At 42.4% G+C, this 16,274-nt stretch overlaps 1 protein-coding gene across 1 annotated transcript in view; it reads left to right on the top strand.

The window, feature by feature from the left end:
- Positions 1-16,274, top strand: part of NTRK2 (neurotrophic receptor tyrosine kinase 2) — a 312,980-nt gene that overhangs the window by 236,461 nt on the left and 60,245 nt on the right. Inside the window, exon 19 of the mRNA XM_023763642.1 lies at positions 12,295-12,467. Within this exon, the coding sequence (XP_023619410.1) occupies positions 12,295-12,467 (173 nt within the window). The remainder of the gene's footprint in view (positions 1-12,294; positions 12,468-16,274) is intronic.

Genomic DNA, 16,274 nt, shown 5'->3' with positions numbered 1-16,274 from the left:
GAAACCAACCAGCTAAGGCTTGAAGACTCAGCCTGTCTCCCCTGATTGCTTGGTGCTTGTGTCCAGCTCAGCTGCACCTGTTCTCACGTTGAGGTTCTGAAAGGGAGACTATGAATTCACTCCCTCTCTCAGCCTCTGTTCCACTGACATCTTCTGTTACACCTTGTCCCTCCCAACTGTTTCCAAGGCCCCAGGATTGTATGTAGTATATGTGTGATTTTATTCTGGGATGAGTGGCATTTCTTGTGGATTCTGCCACCCTAGCAGATACAAGGTTTGACTAAAATAAAGAAGCCCTAAAGTCCTTTATCATTGCCATTTTCTCAGAAACTCAGAAAGGAGACCTGGTCTTCAATAAGATTAACATTATTGAAGGGGATAAAATTTACGCTGAGCTCTCTAAGACACAAGAAGTAATAAAAGTAACACAAAAGACTCTGTAAATCTTTTACATATGCATTGTCAAAACAAAAAACAACAACACCATGGTATTGAATAACATTTGTAAAACATTTAAAAAAGGCATCTATTTATAAAATCAATTAAGTGGCAAATAAATATGGACATGGCTAATGTACTAAAATGCAATTCTTTAGCTTAATATAAGATGATTGAATTTTGGCTTTTTGTTTCTTTGCTTCTGCCAAATACAGAATATTTATACGAATAGCATTTGTTTACTAGTGAGCAGATCAATTTGATTTTTTAAAAGCAAATGTGTATTTCATTACTGTTTTACTTAGCATTAAAATAATTCAGCATATACATAATGGTAACTGAGGAGAGAGAAAATTACTCTTGAACTTACCCATCCTTCAGACTAAACACAATTTCTGTTAAAGTCCACTGAAATGCAAACTGTGGGTTTGCTTTTCTCATCATCAAAAGTAAGTAACCCCAGTGGCATCAGCATTCCTAGACTCTCAGGAAAGGCTCCTTAAACTTGCAGTTTGGGGTAAATAAAGGTCAGACCTTTCTAAGGATGGGAAATGTAATAGCTATCCAGTAAACCTTATCTCACTAAGAAAGGCAAATGGGGTTGGTGAGACAGTAGAAAAGAGAGGAGAGGAGTGAGGAGGAGAAAGCTGAGGTCAAATGCATCAAGGTGTAAAGTAAGAATCCTGTAGTGACTTTGGGATATTTAATCCCTGTTGCTGTGATTTCTTCCTCTTTTCTTTCATTTACTCAAAAAGTTTGCTATTTTTTAAGCACAAATTGTTCAGACCACTTGGCAGCATTAAATCTGCAGTCTTTGCTTTCTTCTCCTGCTATCTTTTTTTTTCCTTTGGATAAATAAGACCAAAAGGTGCCTCTATTTTTATAGATTCATACACTGATCAAATGTTAGAACTGAAAGAAGCTTAAGGAACATCTAATTCTGACCCAGCCATGTGTTATAGACAAGGGGACTAAAGAGCGTGGATTTATGTTCTGGCCCATGGTTCCTACTGTTGTTTGGGGGCCACAAGGGGACTAGGTTGGGCCTTCAGACTCTGAATTCACTTTATGGGCTCATAAGGTGAGAGGCTTTGAAGGTGAAAAAAATCCAGGGAGGTTAGGGAATCTTAGGTGACAGTGGAGGAGTAGCTGAGAGACATCAGCTAGTATAGAGACAGATACACAAAATTCCTTGGTATAGCCTTTCATCTTCATATCATTCCTTATTCTGCGCCTGCCTCTCAGTACTTCTTGCAAAGTCCTTAAGGACAGGATGTTGCATAGCTAAATCTAGGGTACCCTAAACTCATATGATACATTTCCTGCTGGGGTTCTTGTTCCAGCATCAATAAGGGTTCAGGAAATCTGGAGAAGGCTGTGCGTAGATTAAATAGGAGTCCAGAGGTGAAATATAATTTTGAAAGGCACTTGGGGGTCAGAGGAGTTTAGCTTAAAAGAAACTAAGATCTAAGTCCTAAATTCTCTGGTCTAAAGTCTAAGGTCCCCTCATCTCAGGACCCCTTGCTTTTTATTAACACAACTTGTCCTGAGGTGAGGCAGAGATATACACTTCAAAGGGTATACACAAGCATTGTCAGAATGGGGGAATTAGCCTACGGTTGTTTATGTGTTTGGCCAGTAGGAGGCAATACTATGTAAATTAAGATGCCCTTTAGTTGTCTGGCAGCAAACAATCAATTTAATGTATCCTATTCAGGTTTGGGGAAATGCCCTTGCCACTCCAGATGATTCAGCCCTGCTGAACATGCTGGAATTGGTTTCCGGCAATTTCCTCCCAAGCACATGCTAAGATAGGACATCAGGGCTTGGGCTAGTAATGACGAAAGAATAGCCAGTGACAGCAGTGTAGCCAGTTGACCTGACCATGGCATGCTTTTACCTGGCCTATCTCCCATCACCACTGTCAGGCTTCTCTATGGTTTAAATCCGCATCATAGCCCTAATTCTACCTGTGACCCAAACCCAGAACCTATACCTCATATACTACCTGGCTTTGCCAAATAAGTGTTTACAAATTAATGACCTATGAAGAATGTTTGCTCTTTCATCAACACTGCTAAATAAAATAAAACAAAATGGATTTGCCCCTTTATCAAATCCTGCCTTATTCTCTTTGCTAGTCTCCTTCTTGAAATTCAAATGAAACTATTATCTCAAGTAGAGTGGACAACATGCCCACAGCTTAAACACTTATTCCAAGGTTGCACACCTAAGACGTCTCATCTCACTGACCTTGACTGTAAATATTTGTTGAAATCAGAGGCTTTGCTGGAATGACTACAGGCTTCCAAGAGGATGCTTGTTTTAACTTCTAGAATCCAGAGGCAGCAGCCATACAAGGAACATGTCAGATCTTCCATAGACTCTAGGATGAACTGGATCAAAATAACACATGGACCTTTCCTGGAGCTGCCTCTCGCCAGCCTGACCTGCTCATTTTTAGGTCGGTGGGCCCATTGGACACCTCAAAGACTATCTAATGAGCCATGGTTCAGTCCTGACCAAATAAAGGGATTTTTCTAAGGAATGAAACAAATTGGTCACAGCTTCCAGAGTCTGCACAGCCTGTCACCTCTGAGGAGTGGCTGCCAGGGCTGCTCTTCCTCCATTGGAGACACTCAGGGATGTTTGAAGCCTTTCTGCCTGTTGCCTAGCAACCCCTGCAGCATTGATTATGCATGCTAAGAAATAGCAGCTATTGTCCTTTTTCCTTCTCTAGAAGGAGCTGGCTGATTTGAAATGTAAGGCTTTGCATTCAGACTGACAGATGTCAGGGTCCTAGAAATTCTGGTGTCGCTTGCTCCAAATGACTTAAGAGCTCGAGGGGTCCCAGGAACCAGTGTAAGATGGAGGAATCCTGAGGCAAGTGCAGGCCACTCAAGGGCACATGGAGGCTGAGCTTGCCTCTACCATTGCTTGTTCAGATTCAACTGGATTGCCCTTTTCTTGATATTTTTGGATGACCTTTGTTTTTTTTTTAGTGAAATGGATTTATCAGCCATTTATCCTTTTACACTGAATTATAATTGAAGAACCATAGAGGATAAGAAGCAGAGAAACCAGTCTATGATCAAAATGAGTTACTTTGCCTTTAAATACCTCAATTGCCAAGAAAACGCTTCACTGTAGTTTCTCTACATTGAATGCATTAACTATGTTAGCTCTATCCAACCTCTATTTCAATAGCTACAATTCCTACAACGTTTTTTATATTATGAATACATGCTGATTTTTTGTTTTTTAAATATAGCCTTAAGTGTTGATGGATTGATGGCCTCTTCTCACCCTCCCCACTAACTCAGGTGTATTTCTAGAAACATCAAATGCCTAATATGAGAGAGACCTTAGAAATTATGCATATAACCCTAGCCTCCTGTTCAATAAATGAAAAAAACAAGAACCAGGGATGCCAAGTGACTCCCTCGAGATATAAGTTAAAGTGAAGAGGTGCTACATAGGAAGACTTAACAAGATGAGAAATGGAGAAATATAAGTTCAGCAGGCACTTTCTTTGGGATCTAAATTAGCATTTTTGCTTTTTGTGTTTCTGAATATCTTCTTGTCAATGCAGGGAATAATGATGATTATCTTCACCAAGGGTTTTGGAAGAGTTGATGGGTAAACCCTCTGGCACATTACCACGAGGCAGCCACAAGTACCATCTAGCTTGTTGCTGCCGTTCTATGTTTGGAGGGTCCAAACCAGCCCCTTGGTCTACATGACTCCCGCTAATCCATCAGCTCTCAGTTCAAGGTGCTGCTCTAGGGGAGACTTCCCCTTGCCTATTCCCCCATTAAGGCCATACCTCCCTATTATATGCGATTAAGGCATCTATACTTGTCCTTTATAACATTTGTCAAAGTTATTCATTATATATGTATTCATGGGTTCATTTAATCAATGGCATGAATGTCTGTCTCTTCCACTAGAGTGGTATATTCTTGAGTGTTGGAACCATGTCTTTTAGCATATGGCCTAATATGTAGTAACATGCAGTAAATGCTTGTTAAATAAATGAAGGAATGGATGGATGGATGGATGGACGGATAGACTACAGAAAAAGTAAAGAGTTGGCAGTTGACATTTCTAGGTAAGGAAATGATTTGATGAGCTATTGATAGTTATGGAGATTTATAACTGGGAGGAACAGTAAAGAGAATATGTGTAGAATAATGTAATCTAATTAAGAATCATTTTAGAAAACATTGAATACAGATACATAGAACTGTTATTGATATTATTTAGCTTAACTCCCATATTGTGCCAATGAGAAAACAGGAACCTAGAGAAGATAAATGACCCACCCAAAGTCACACAGCTTGGACGAGGTCATTTAATGTCAGCCCTAGGACTAAAACTCAGGCCTCACTTTAGTGCCCATTGTGCACCACACTTTTATTTATTAAATTTTACACATGCCCTGGTAAACCAAATTGAGAAAATTCAGCATAATACCACTTGTCAAGTAATATAAAGAAGGGTGTTAGTTGTGCTCATTTGCGTGTAAGAGATACTTTTTTATGTTTTCCAAGTAAAAATGTAATTCAAGGGAATAAGTTGGAATAAGAAAAACTGGATCCTGGAGTGAGGGCTTTGGCTTCAACAAAACATCATAATCAGCTTTAATAAGAAGAGCAGTATAATGCTCACAGGAAACCAACTCAAGCTGGCTAAAGCGGAAAAGGGAATTTATTTCTCATGCTACTGGAAAACCATGTTACTAGTATCTTAGCTCCCAGCATTACAAGATCCAGGGAATCAATTATCTATCTATCTATCTTGGCTCTACTTTCCTCTATATTGACTGCATTCTCAGGCAGGTTCTTCTGAAACCACAATAAACACTTGGCAGTAATGTCTCTGCTTAGATCCTGCCATCCTAGCAACCCCAACGAGAGCTCTTCCTTCCCAACAATTATGCTAAAGTCCACGGGCTGACTCTTACTGGCTTGCCTCGAGTTGTGTCCCCTGGCCCTATGACCAAGGCAATAGAATATTCTGGTTATCCAGGCCCAATACACATGCATATTCCTGGAAATGGAAGATTGGGTCAATGCTCCCCAACACACATGACTGAATGTGGGGTACTGGTTTCCAAAAAGGATATTAGACCTGCTATAGCCAAAAGTAAATAGGAACTGCAGGGCAGCTAGATCTCATTGTGACTACAATAGATGGGATCCAAACGTTCACTCAGGATTTGAGATAGCCCCATGACTGTCTCTTCTTTACTATCTCAGTAAGAGCCACCAGGGATCGTCCTCTAGGCTTCCCTGCTAATGTAGTGCAGCTGTCTCTTGCCTCTGCTGTTCTCTAACATATGACTGCTGCTTCCATGCCAATTGTTGCTCACCTGGCCTCTACTACTCACATGCACAGTCCTCAAGAAGGAAAATACTATGTGTGCAGTTGTTCCACTTAGTCTTTATTCCAGGCCATCTACCTGTGGTCTAACCATCCAAGGTGGTCCTATGGCACAGATGAAGCCACCTATGGGAAAGAAGTAACTAGAGCCAGTTAACTCAGAATATGCTTATGGGCAGAATAAGGGCTTCAAAAGGAAAGCTCATTCTCTCCAATTCTGAAATAGTGAAATTATTCTTAAATGGGAAAGTGCATCAAGTGTTCATCAATTCAAGTGCTCTACCCAGGCAAGTTCATTTCTAAGACAGATGGCTATTTTCTTTTTGTCTTCCCTTTTTTGTGTGACAGTCATCATATCCATACTCACATCCCAGTTAATGTGAAGGCCCTCACCCATTCCTCCCATTCCTGTGCTTCCTCTCAACCTCTCTGTTTACATCAGCATGTGAAATCCTTGTTCCTGCAAAATGGAAATGAATGGTAACAAGATTAGTGCATTTAAAAGAACATTTGTCAGTGTTTCCCTAAAAAAGATGTTTGTATACCTTAACAGGGCATAATGTTGAAGAAAGTACTATCAATTCCATCTTTACATGTCTCTAGGAACAGAAATTGTAGAACTTGTAATAGTGGTCTGTTAAAAGACTTAATCATCTTCATGGTCCAGACATTGCTTAATTGATTCATGTTGATCTTTGGTGTAAGTGCATTCTTCCTGGTGTGTGTGTGCATGCACGTGCCTGCTCACATATACTGTAGGGTGGAGAACAATGTTTCCTTGTAAGAATCCGTCCTGCACTTGAATAAGGTAGGCTTTAGTCATTAAGTCCCAGTAAGTTCAACTTTTAACCTTTGATGGGAGATCTGTTTTTTGTCTTGTTGACCTTCTTTTCTGGCTTATCTCCAATTTATCCCCATCTTTTCATTAATGCTAAAACCAAAACAGTGCATTTCACTCTAAGGAAGACTCATCTGGCACCAAATGTAGCTGGAGGATTCACTTCACCCCTCTGTATCTCTGGAACATATGAACTGCGGTAGTTGTGCTGCTTTTTAATTGACTTGAACATGATAACCTAACTTGCAATCGAGTCACAGTCTACATCTCCACCAGCTCCTGCGTAGCTGGTGAAATTGACTCAGACAAATGTATGCTGGCATATTTGAAGCCTGTAAATCTATTGCGATTTTGTACATTGGAGGCCAACTTTCCATTCACTCTTTTGAGTAAATATTTCTCTATGAGTTAGATCCATACCTTTCAAAGCATTTATAACATGTACCTTGATATAATATGCACACATAAACCATTTTATCCCCCAAATTATTGAAAGTATTTTAAAATATGTGAATTAGAGCTTGGCTTCATGTTTCTCACTGGATGGTCAACTTCTTAGATTCTGAAACATTAGAGTCAGCATGGCTATGATAATAAATGTAGCAGCAATCAACACTGTGGCTATGAACCTTGTATTTCAGGCTGTCACTGGTATGTAATTAAAGTCCTTGCAAAGGCCAGCTATATATGACTGAGTTGATGTGCACAGAGTGTTAGTTTTTAATACACAGTGAGCACAGTCTGAGTGTTTGTGATCATTCTTATTTTTTTTTACAATCATTTAGTTCATTTTTACATTTGTAGGGATGTAGGAGAGTTACCCATTGCACTCTGTTTAGTTTGTAAGATTTTATTTTTATCAAGCTCTCCTTATTTCTGAATTTATTAAAATATACTCTTCCAAGGTTCACTTTTATAAGAATCTGTTAGAAGCTTCCTCTACCTTTCTTTAAAGGAGACCCAAAAGTTAAAAGAATCATACAGTATTGTGGCTATCACTCTAAATACTTAGTTTTTATTGCCTCTAAGAATCTTATAAGAAGGGTATCTGCCTTAATTCTATTTCAGTCTAGCATTGTTTCTCAACATTCCCAAGAAGCAGGTTGACCCAAGAATAGCCTACTGAGGTGACTTTTATAGAATGATGCTATCCAATAGAAATATAATGTGAGCCACAAATGCAAGCCATATTTGTATGTATTTTAAAAAATTTTTAGTATGCACAATAAAATTGGAAAACAGGTAAAACTAATTTTATGAATATATTTTATTTAACCTAACATATCTAAATATTGTTACGTCAACACATTAATATAAAATATTAATGAGATATTTTATTGATAAGTTTTCAAAATTCAGTGTGTATTTTAACTCACAGAACTTGTCAATTTGGACAGCCATATTTCAAATTATCACTAACCACATGTGGCTGTTGGTTTGCATTTTGGACAGTACAGCGCTAGAAGATATCAGAAGCACTAGGTCTTGACCCAATGACCCTGACCCAGAAGAACTTAAGCATATTAACATTTCCATGCATCTCGGTTGCCTCATCTGGGAGTTTACTCATTGACATCTATGTTTTAGGCATGGTGGTAGGCATGGGCTTAGTGAGGTCTTACCATAATAATCACTTTTAAAAAAAGTCTTTCTCCTTAACTTGTCTTATGATCTCTAAAAAGTGTTAGAGAAGCCGAAACCGGTTTGGCTCAGTGGATAGAGTGTCGGCCTGCGGACTGGAGGGTCCCGGGTTCGATTCTGGTCAAGGGCATGTGCCTGGGTTGCGGGCATATCCCCAGTAGGAGATGTGCAGGAGGTGGCTGATCGATGTTTCTCTCTCATCGATGTTTCTGACGCTCTGTCTCTCTCCCTTCCTCTCTGTAAAAAATCAATAAAATATATTTTTAAAAAAGATTAAGTGATTTTCTTTAAAAAAAAGTGTTAGAGAAGAACATAAGATCATTAAAAAGAAAAGGACACCATCTCTGTTTTAACTTGTGTCTTCTAAACCACCTACATTTTGAAATGCATAATCATTTTTCATGTCCTACAACATCCAGAAACACAATGATTTCAAATAAACTCCCTTGTCCCTCCTACTAGTTTCCTGTTAGCTTTATTATTTGGCTGAAGCATTTCAGATGAAAGTTAATCTTCCTTTCTTCTATTTTACTTCAGTAACTTCTCAGTTCTGTGTTGAAGTTAATTTCATACTACTCCATTCTTCCAACTCTGAATCATTGTGTACTCCAGGCAGTAAACTCACTTTAGCTCTGATTGAGACCTCTCCCTTGAGACTGTCTTCAGAAAGGATGGCAGCTTTGGAGTTTCAGGAAATTCACGAGGAATAAAGAGAAATGAAGTTACAAGGCAGACACTAGAAGTAAGAAAACAGTAATGATCAATGATGAGGCAAACATGCCTGTCAAAATGAAACTTAAGTGGAGAGAATTATCAGGGAGGGAGGCTGCCACCTCCTGTCCATTTCCAAGGGACTCCAAGTACCAGCCAAGGCTCCCTTAATTGAGTAAAATGACAATCAGGCATCTGAAACAGAGATGACTTTTATAAATAGGGCTGATAGCAGAATTTTTCCAACTTCTGATTGCTGTCTGGCTATGGTTCCACCTTAGAAAAATTCTTTCCTTAGAGTGCCAAATTCACAAGATGATTTTGCCCAACTCGGTGCCGCCATATTTTCTGAATCTCTTAAAATAGAATTGAATCATAATTTAGAGAAAGGATCCAGCATGCAAAAATGGATGGGCACATGGGATGAGGCCAAGTTTGTGAGATGCATTTGCCCCATGAATAGTGAAATCTTCTCTCTTAAATCTGAAAATGTTACTGAAGCACAGCTTTTGAAATTGAAGTAAGACTCTTCTCGTAGTAGTTTGCTTTTGGGAAATGGAAATATTAGATGCTTGTTAACTCTGTCAATTTGGTGCCTCCCCCACAAGGGAAATTCTGTCTACTCTCCCAGTCTACCCTCTATCATGCTACATCTCTCTCTCTCTCTCTCTCTCTCTCTCTCTCTCTCTCTCTCACACACACACACACACACACACACACACACACACTTCAGCATTTGAATCACCACTACATAGCTAAAACTTGAGAAGAAAGATTACATGTAGAGTTTGTTCATGATCTGTGATAATGGTCTAAATGGGTTCAGTCACCTTCTCCATCTCACTGCTAAAGACACAAGGCCTTACAAGTAAGCTCTCTCAGTGACTCAGAGCCGTCTGAGAAAACACTGTTATCTTAGAAAACATTGCAGGGTTCAAGGGCTTTCAAGAGGGAAATGGTGGCAGGATCAGGAGCCCTGCTGCTCTCTTGCCTTGGGCTGGTCACCATTGGGGAGAAAGCTTCAAATCCTGCCAAAGGAGTTAGTGAAAATGCTCAATTCTGTGAAGATGACAGCAGAAAAGACTTTGTAATCTTGCTGCTATCCCTGACATCCTAGTGTTTCCATGTGGCTGATGTGAGGCACACCCTGCCTATTCATGGGTGCCCCAGGCATGGTAAACAGCATATTGCAAACTCATCCTGTGGTGACTCAATGATGAACCACCTGCAACAGACAGTCCTCAATAGCCAGTTTCCTGTGAGGGCTCAGCAAATCCTCTCGTGGTCACACTCCCTTCTTAGAGTGGCCCCCATCTTATGATTGATTGATTATGAGTTATAATGGCTCAGCAGTATTGGCCCAACTCGGGAAAACTCTGAAGGGTCATCCTTTGGGGCCAGATAAGCTTTGTTGAGACTATATCATAGCTCAACTTCACCCTCTGCCCAATTTTTCCCACAGGTATTAATCCTAAGAGCATGCCTAGGAAATGTCTTGTCTACTGAATACTTGCCATGTGCCTGGCACTATGCCCAGTGCTGGCAATGCAGACATGGAAGGCACCATCCCTGGGCCAAGGAGTTCACCATCTATTCCAGAGATAAGCAAGTAAACATGCACTTAGAATGTACTGTGGCCAGTGATATGACAGAAATTAAGTATGAGGTGTACCTATGAGGGTCATTCAACCTAGCCTGGGAGTAGGTTATAACAGGGGTTGTAACAGCAATGAGAGGGTCAGGGAACACTTCTCAGAAAGGTGAGGTCTGAGCCCAGTCCTGGAGCACTGCCAGTTGTTAACCAGGTGTTTTGGTTTCCTATTGCTGCTGTAACAAATTATTACAAACTCAGGGGTTTAAAACAACACAAATTTTCTCTCATAATTCTAGTGGTCAGACACCGAAAGCCAGTTTTACTAAGCTAAAGACAAGATGTCAACAAGGCAGGATCCTTCTGTAAGTTGTAGGATAGAATTTGTTTCCTTGCCTCTTCCAGCCTTTAGAGGCTGCCCATATTTTTTGGCTTGTAGCCTCTTCTTCCATCTTCAAAGCCAGCAGCACAGCATCTCTTCTTGATCTTCCTGCCCCTCCCTTGTAAGCCCCCTTGTTTGGGATGACATTGGCCCACTCTGATAATCTAGAATAATCTCCCCATGTAAAGTGACATATTCCCATGGTTCAGGGATTAAGATGTAGACACCTTCAGGGAGGCATTATGCAACCTCCTATACCAGTGACATGCCCGAATCAACATTCCAGGCAGAGGGTTGAACATGTGCAAGGACAAGGAGGTGTGGCCTGGTGTCACTGGGGCATCTACAGGTATTTCATAAATTGGAAGCATAAGTTTCAAGAGAGGCATGCCAAGAAGAGATCAAGCTGGACAGAGATGCAGGGTTGCTGGATCATTTAGGACATTGTATTTTAAGCTTGACTTATACTTAATTACATATGTGACTTATCTCCCTATTTGCATATGAGCACCTGAGGCCAGGATTGGGGTCCCTGTCTTCTTGATGCCACCACAGGTCTGGCTCAGTGACTGGCACAGAGCAAGAACTCAGCACATGTGTGTGACATCAACAAATGCCAGCTTTGCCCTGTTATTAGACCATGGTGTCTGAGTAATCTGAGCCAAGAACAAAAGTCCCCAGAGCCTGGCTGGCATGAACCTGGGCAACTTCGTCTTGGCAGTGTGACTGGCCTGCTGGCAGGGGCGTTTCCTGAGCCAGCAGTGTGTGTGGCAGCAGTGGGAGAAGGCTTTTTAGAGTGTCCGTGATAAAACCGGCAAAATGGCCACTGTGAAAGTTGAAAAGTGGGTCCATGAGAGCTTATTATGCTCTTCTCTCTACTGCATATTTCCATAATTAAGTTTTAAAAAGGTTACATGAGCAGAGGTGAGGTGCACATAGCATCCTACAAAGGGCAACAGGCACCGAAATGGGAGTGAAGTCTGTAGTTGAGCCCAGACCAGGGTTAAAAGGGATGAAGACTAAAGGCTCATGTCCATAACTTAATGAGGTAACATCTGTGCTGGTGCTTCATCAACTGTCGAGTTCTGCAGACCCTTGAGGGGCTTTTCCTCAAAAGGTTAAGTTAACACAAACATTTGCTCAGAATTTAGGCCATTTTCCAATCTTTCATGGAATAAATGAGTTGAATTTCCTTCCCATCAGGAAGCTCAGGGCCCACTGAAATAACGCCTTCTCCACGCAGCCTTCCCTTTGACACCCTCCGTTTAAGATATGCTGGTTTCCTCCCATCTCTGCCCCTCACCCCAGACGCTGAAGGACGCCAGTGACAATGCGCGCAAGGACTTCCACCGAGAGGCCGAGCTGCTGACCAACCTCCAGCATGAGCACATTGTCAAGTTCTACGGTGTCTGCGTGGAGGGCGACCCGCTCATCATGGTCTTCGAGTACATGAAGCACGGGGACCTCAACAAGTTCCTCAGGTACAGTGCGGCGGGGAGGGCGAGGCAGGAGTGGGCCTTCAGGGTTCAGGCAGCCTGAGGTGGAGCCCCTGAAGTCCTGTCTGGCTCCAACGTGCTGTTTTCTTTCCAAGAGAGCTGCCCCTCAGCTTTGCAAGATTAGCAAACGTGCAGCCTGGGATTTCTTGGTAGAGGGTGTCACTTAGGAGAAACAGGAAGGGCATTCGTGGCAGGCAACCAAGTTGCACCTGCCCTTGCTGGCCTCAGTTTCCTTACTAGTAAAAGGGATGTGTTTATATCAACAAAAAGGACTACTGTCAGGACTATTGGGATGGGAGGTGATTAATAAATCTTGTCCCCACACCCTTATTCCTGGCCACATTTTCCTGGGATATTTATTGTGCCTTCCGTGTTATGGCAATACCTACACCTCTGTTCTCTGGATTCTGTGGGCGCTGGGGGGCTTTCCACCGGAAGTCGGTACCAGTAGCTTCATGCAGCCACTAGAAGATTCAGAAACCATGTAGTCTAAGTAATAAGGCAATTGTGGAGAGAGCAGTGGAAGGGGGAGCTTGTACTGCTTTGTTTGGAAATGTCATCACGTGGCCATCTGATCACTTTCACCATCTCTAGCCTCATGAATACATGTGGAACTTAGTTCTCTTTGGCTGGGACAAATCTTTCTCTAATTTGCCTCTGATTGTGTGGGTGATGGAGATTAGGAATATGGAGCCAATTCATGGTGTTCAGAGACAATCACCCTAAAAATGTGTTATCCAATATCAGCAAAGGTTTGCTTGTAGGTGATAGGAGAGTGGATGATGGTAGATTTCACACATTGTCTTGTTGGACCTAATATGAATAAGGAGCTGAATTTTGCTGAGGTCCAGCTGCACATTGGAAAAATATTTTTCCTTGTTCCCATGCTCTAGGCTACTTGTTTAATTAAAAATGGTGCTTTCCATAAATTGTAGCATAATAAATCCACATGTACCCATTAGATGTAATTAAATGCTTCTGTGAGCTCAGACTGTGCATGTGTGTGTAAGCACACACACGTGTGTGTGTGTGTGTGTGTGTGTGTGTATGTGTGTGTATTCTTTCACTTTTGGCTCCATCGGCCTCTCTCTACCTCTCCTTCCTGCCTCCCAGAAGGAGCAGGCACCTGGTTCTTCCTTGGCATCTTGCCCAGGGCACGAAGCTATTGGAAACCTCCTCCTCTCAATTTTAGAACCTGCTGAACTCTGGGAATGAGAGGTTTTCCATGCCAAGGATCGGGTTCTTAGGTGCAATACTGTGCTGTGAACAGTCTATCCTCTCTTTCTGGAAGGAAACCCAGCCTTCAAGCTGCCATGAATGTGTTCCCAAGTGTCATTGGCACTGCCCTATGAAGACAGTTGCTTACAGTTATCTTCCCACCCTTTTCATTCAGCCAAAGGGCACCCATTCAATAGAAACATGGTCAGGCCCTATGCTAGGTTGGCTAGTGGGTGACAGGGCTGGAATTCAAACCCACAGCCTCTGGCTGCAAAACCCCCAGTTTTTCACCATTGCAATACCTCCTCTTGAGGTGGTGCTAAAAGATCAGAAGAAAGCAGTGTGCTATGGAATTCCACAGCCAGAACAACGTGGCTAAGTGCTGGCTGTGACCCACATGGGGAGCGTACAAGCCGAGGAAGGTGAGAAGCCTGCTGAACCTCCCCGCTCTCCACAACGGGGGCAGAGGTGTTGATGGTGCTTTTTCCCTCTTAAAACATGTTCTCATGGAAGAGGTGAGCTATGTTTTTATTTCAAAGAGCTGCAGGATAACCTGGGGAATGAAACAGAGGGCTGTTGTGCTAACTTTATTTATAGTCTTCTTACTTGTTTAGAAGACTCACCTGCCGGACTTTCTGCTCAAGGAAAGCATCCACAGGATTTTCTCACTAGGAGGAGCCTTGTTCCAATCCCTAGAAGCAAGCAGGCACCTGCCCTACCCCGCACATGGTAGTGTAGCATGCAGAAGGCTTTGGCGGGCGGCCAGTTTTACGGCGCCTCCGCCTTCTGAATGTGAGGTTGGGGGCTGGGGTTTTGCACAGAGGTAGCCCATTGCACTCACCTCACATTTTTCCTTTTCTCCCAAGTCTTTGCAATGGACAGATTCTCAGCAGAATCTCGGCTGTGGCAAATCAACAACGTATTTCACTCTTTGCACTACATCTATGAAGATTTCATCCTGGCCTAGCTTTTCTGGGTATTTGAGGATTTCTCATAGTCTATGTGCTCCCCTCGGTCCTTCTCCTGGTATGGAGGTCACATAAGAGCTTTGACTCCTATGATGAGTGGAAACGTTCATATTTTTCCCTGCCTCTTAGTGCTGGGGAGGGTTGGGCTTGAGTAACCTTTAGTGAGGTGGGAAGGGCCAGCGCTATGGAATCCCTAAGAATGCTGGCACTGGCAACCACAAAAAGGAATGCCCAAAGGACAAGTTGTGTTGTCACGTCACCTCTCCATTTCTTTTTGAAGAAGAACCTGCTTACAGAGCCTTTCTCTATGGCTTTTTAAAAATTATTAAATGTATTGGGGTAACATTGGTCAATAAAATTATATAGGTTTCAAGTGTAAAATTTGAGAATACATCATCTGTATATTGTATGGTGTGCTTGCCACCCCAAGTCAAATCCTCTTCTGTCATCATATATTTGACCCCCTTTACTCTTTACGTAAAGATTAAAGGAGGCAAAAACATGTAAAAGAGGAGACAATAGCTACTGCAACTTGGAAATGAGCTCACGGCATAAATAGGAATAATTTGTGACAATAAACACATAACAGGGGAGGGGTATAGGTCTCTCGGGCTTTTCAATGAAAGGCCACAAAGCACCACACAAGCAGAGTTTCAATTGCTCCTCCCCTCGGTGTGCTTAGGAAGGTGCAGTCACTATCTCCACTTTCCAGGTGAGAAGCAAGTCCAGAGAGTCTCAGTAGCTCACCTGAGGTCATAGCCAGTGTGTTTGAACAGGGTTCAAGTTCAGTTCTGATACCCAGAGCCTTGCCCACTGCACTGCTCCAGTGAGAGATTTTGAGCTGAAGAGACCCCTGAGGCATTTCCCCTGTATTGCTCCTCAGTGAGACAAGAGGAGGTCGGGGGCTGCTGGGGTCCAATCCCAGCAGGTCCAGGGGTCCCCAAAGGTGTGGACGGAGTCGGGCGAAGAAGGAATGACACGAAGACAGCCTTCAGTTGGTTAGCAGCCTAGTCAGGACCTATAGCCAGGATCTCCAGCCAAAGTTCTGGTCGGAGTTCTGGTCAGGAACTGATGAGGATCTGACGTTTATTGTCCTATTACATCCGTATTTATACCAGCCGATTCCAATCCCGTCAATTTCTATTACAAGGGTTAAGGTGTTTCTCATCTCCATTCCAGGGAGTAAAGACCATGTAGCTTAATTACCCGCCTGGCACTTAATTAAGGGGTTGTATCCCCTCCCTAACCTCAGGGAAAGATCCCCACCTGGGGAAACAACCTTTCTCGGAGAGGTGACCTTGGTTAAAACACATGGCGCTAAAGGGAGCAAACATATTAAATACAGTATGCTACATACGCCAGGTCCACTGTAACACATGCTGTGCAGATGCCTCTCTCCTGCAGCGACTGCGTCAAGCAGCAAGGATGGACCGGCCTCCGGCAAACGGGGGCTGTGGTTTGAGTGGAGGTGAAATAAATGTGCTAAGACTTTTCTTGTACAAAAACAGGAAACTCCTCCTCAGGAATGGGTCAGATATTTACTAGTAGAGATAGAGGGGGCCTAAATGACCACATGGCATCATATCGTTTTGTAGTTCTGACTAAT

Source organism: Myotis lucifugus, unplaced genomic scaffold, assembly GCF_000147115.1.
Source record: "Myotis lucifugus unplaced genomic scaffold, Myoluc2.0 scaffold_295, whole genome shotgun sequence".
Classification (NCBI taxonomy): domain Eukaryota; kingdom Metazoa; phylum Chordata; class Mammalia; order Chiroptera; family Vespertilionidae; genus Myotis; species Myotis lucifugus.
This window is presented reverse-complemented; position numbering and strand designations above follow the sequence as displayed.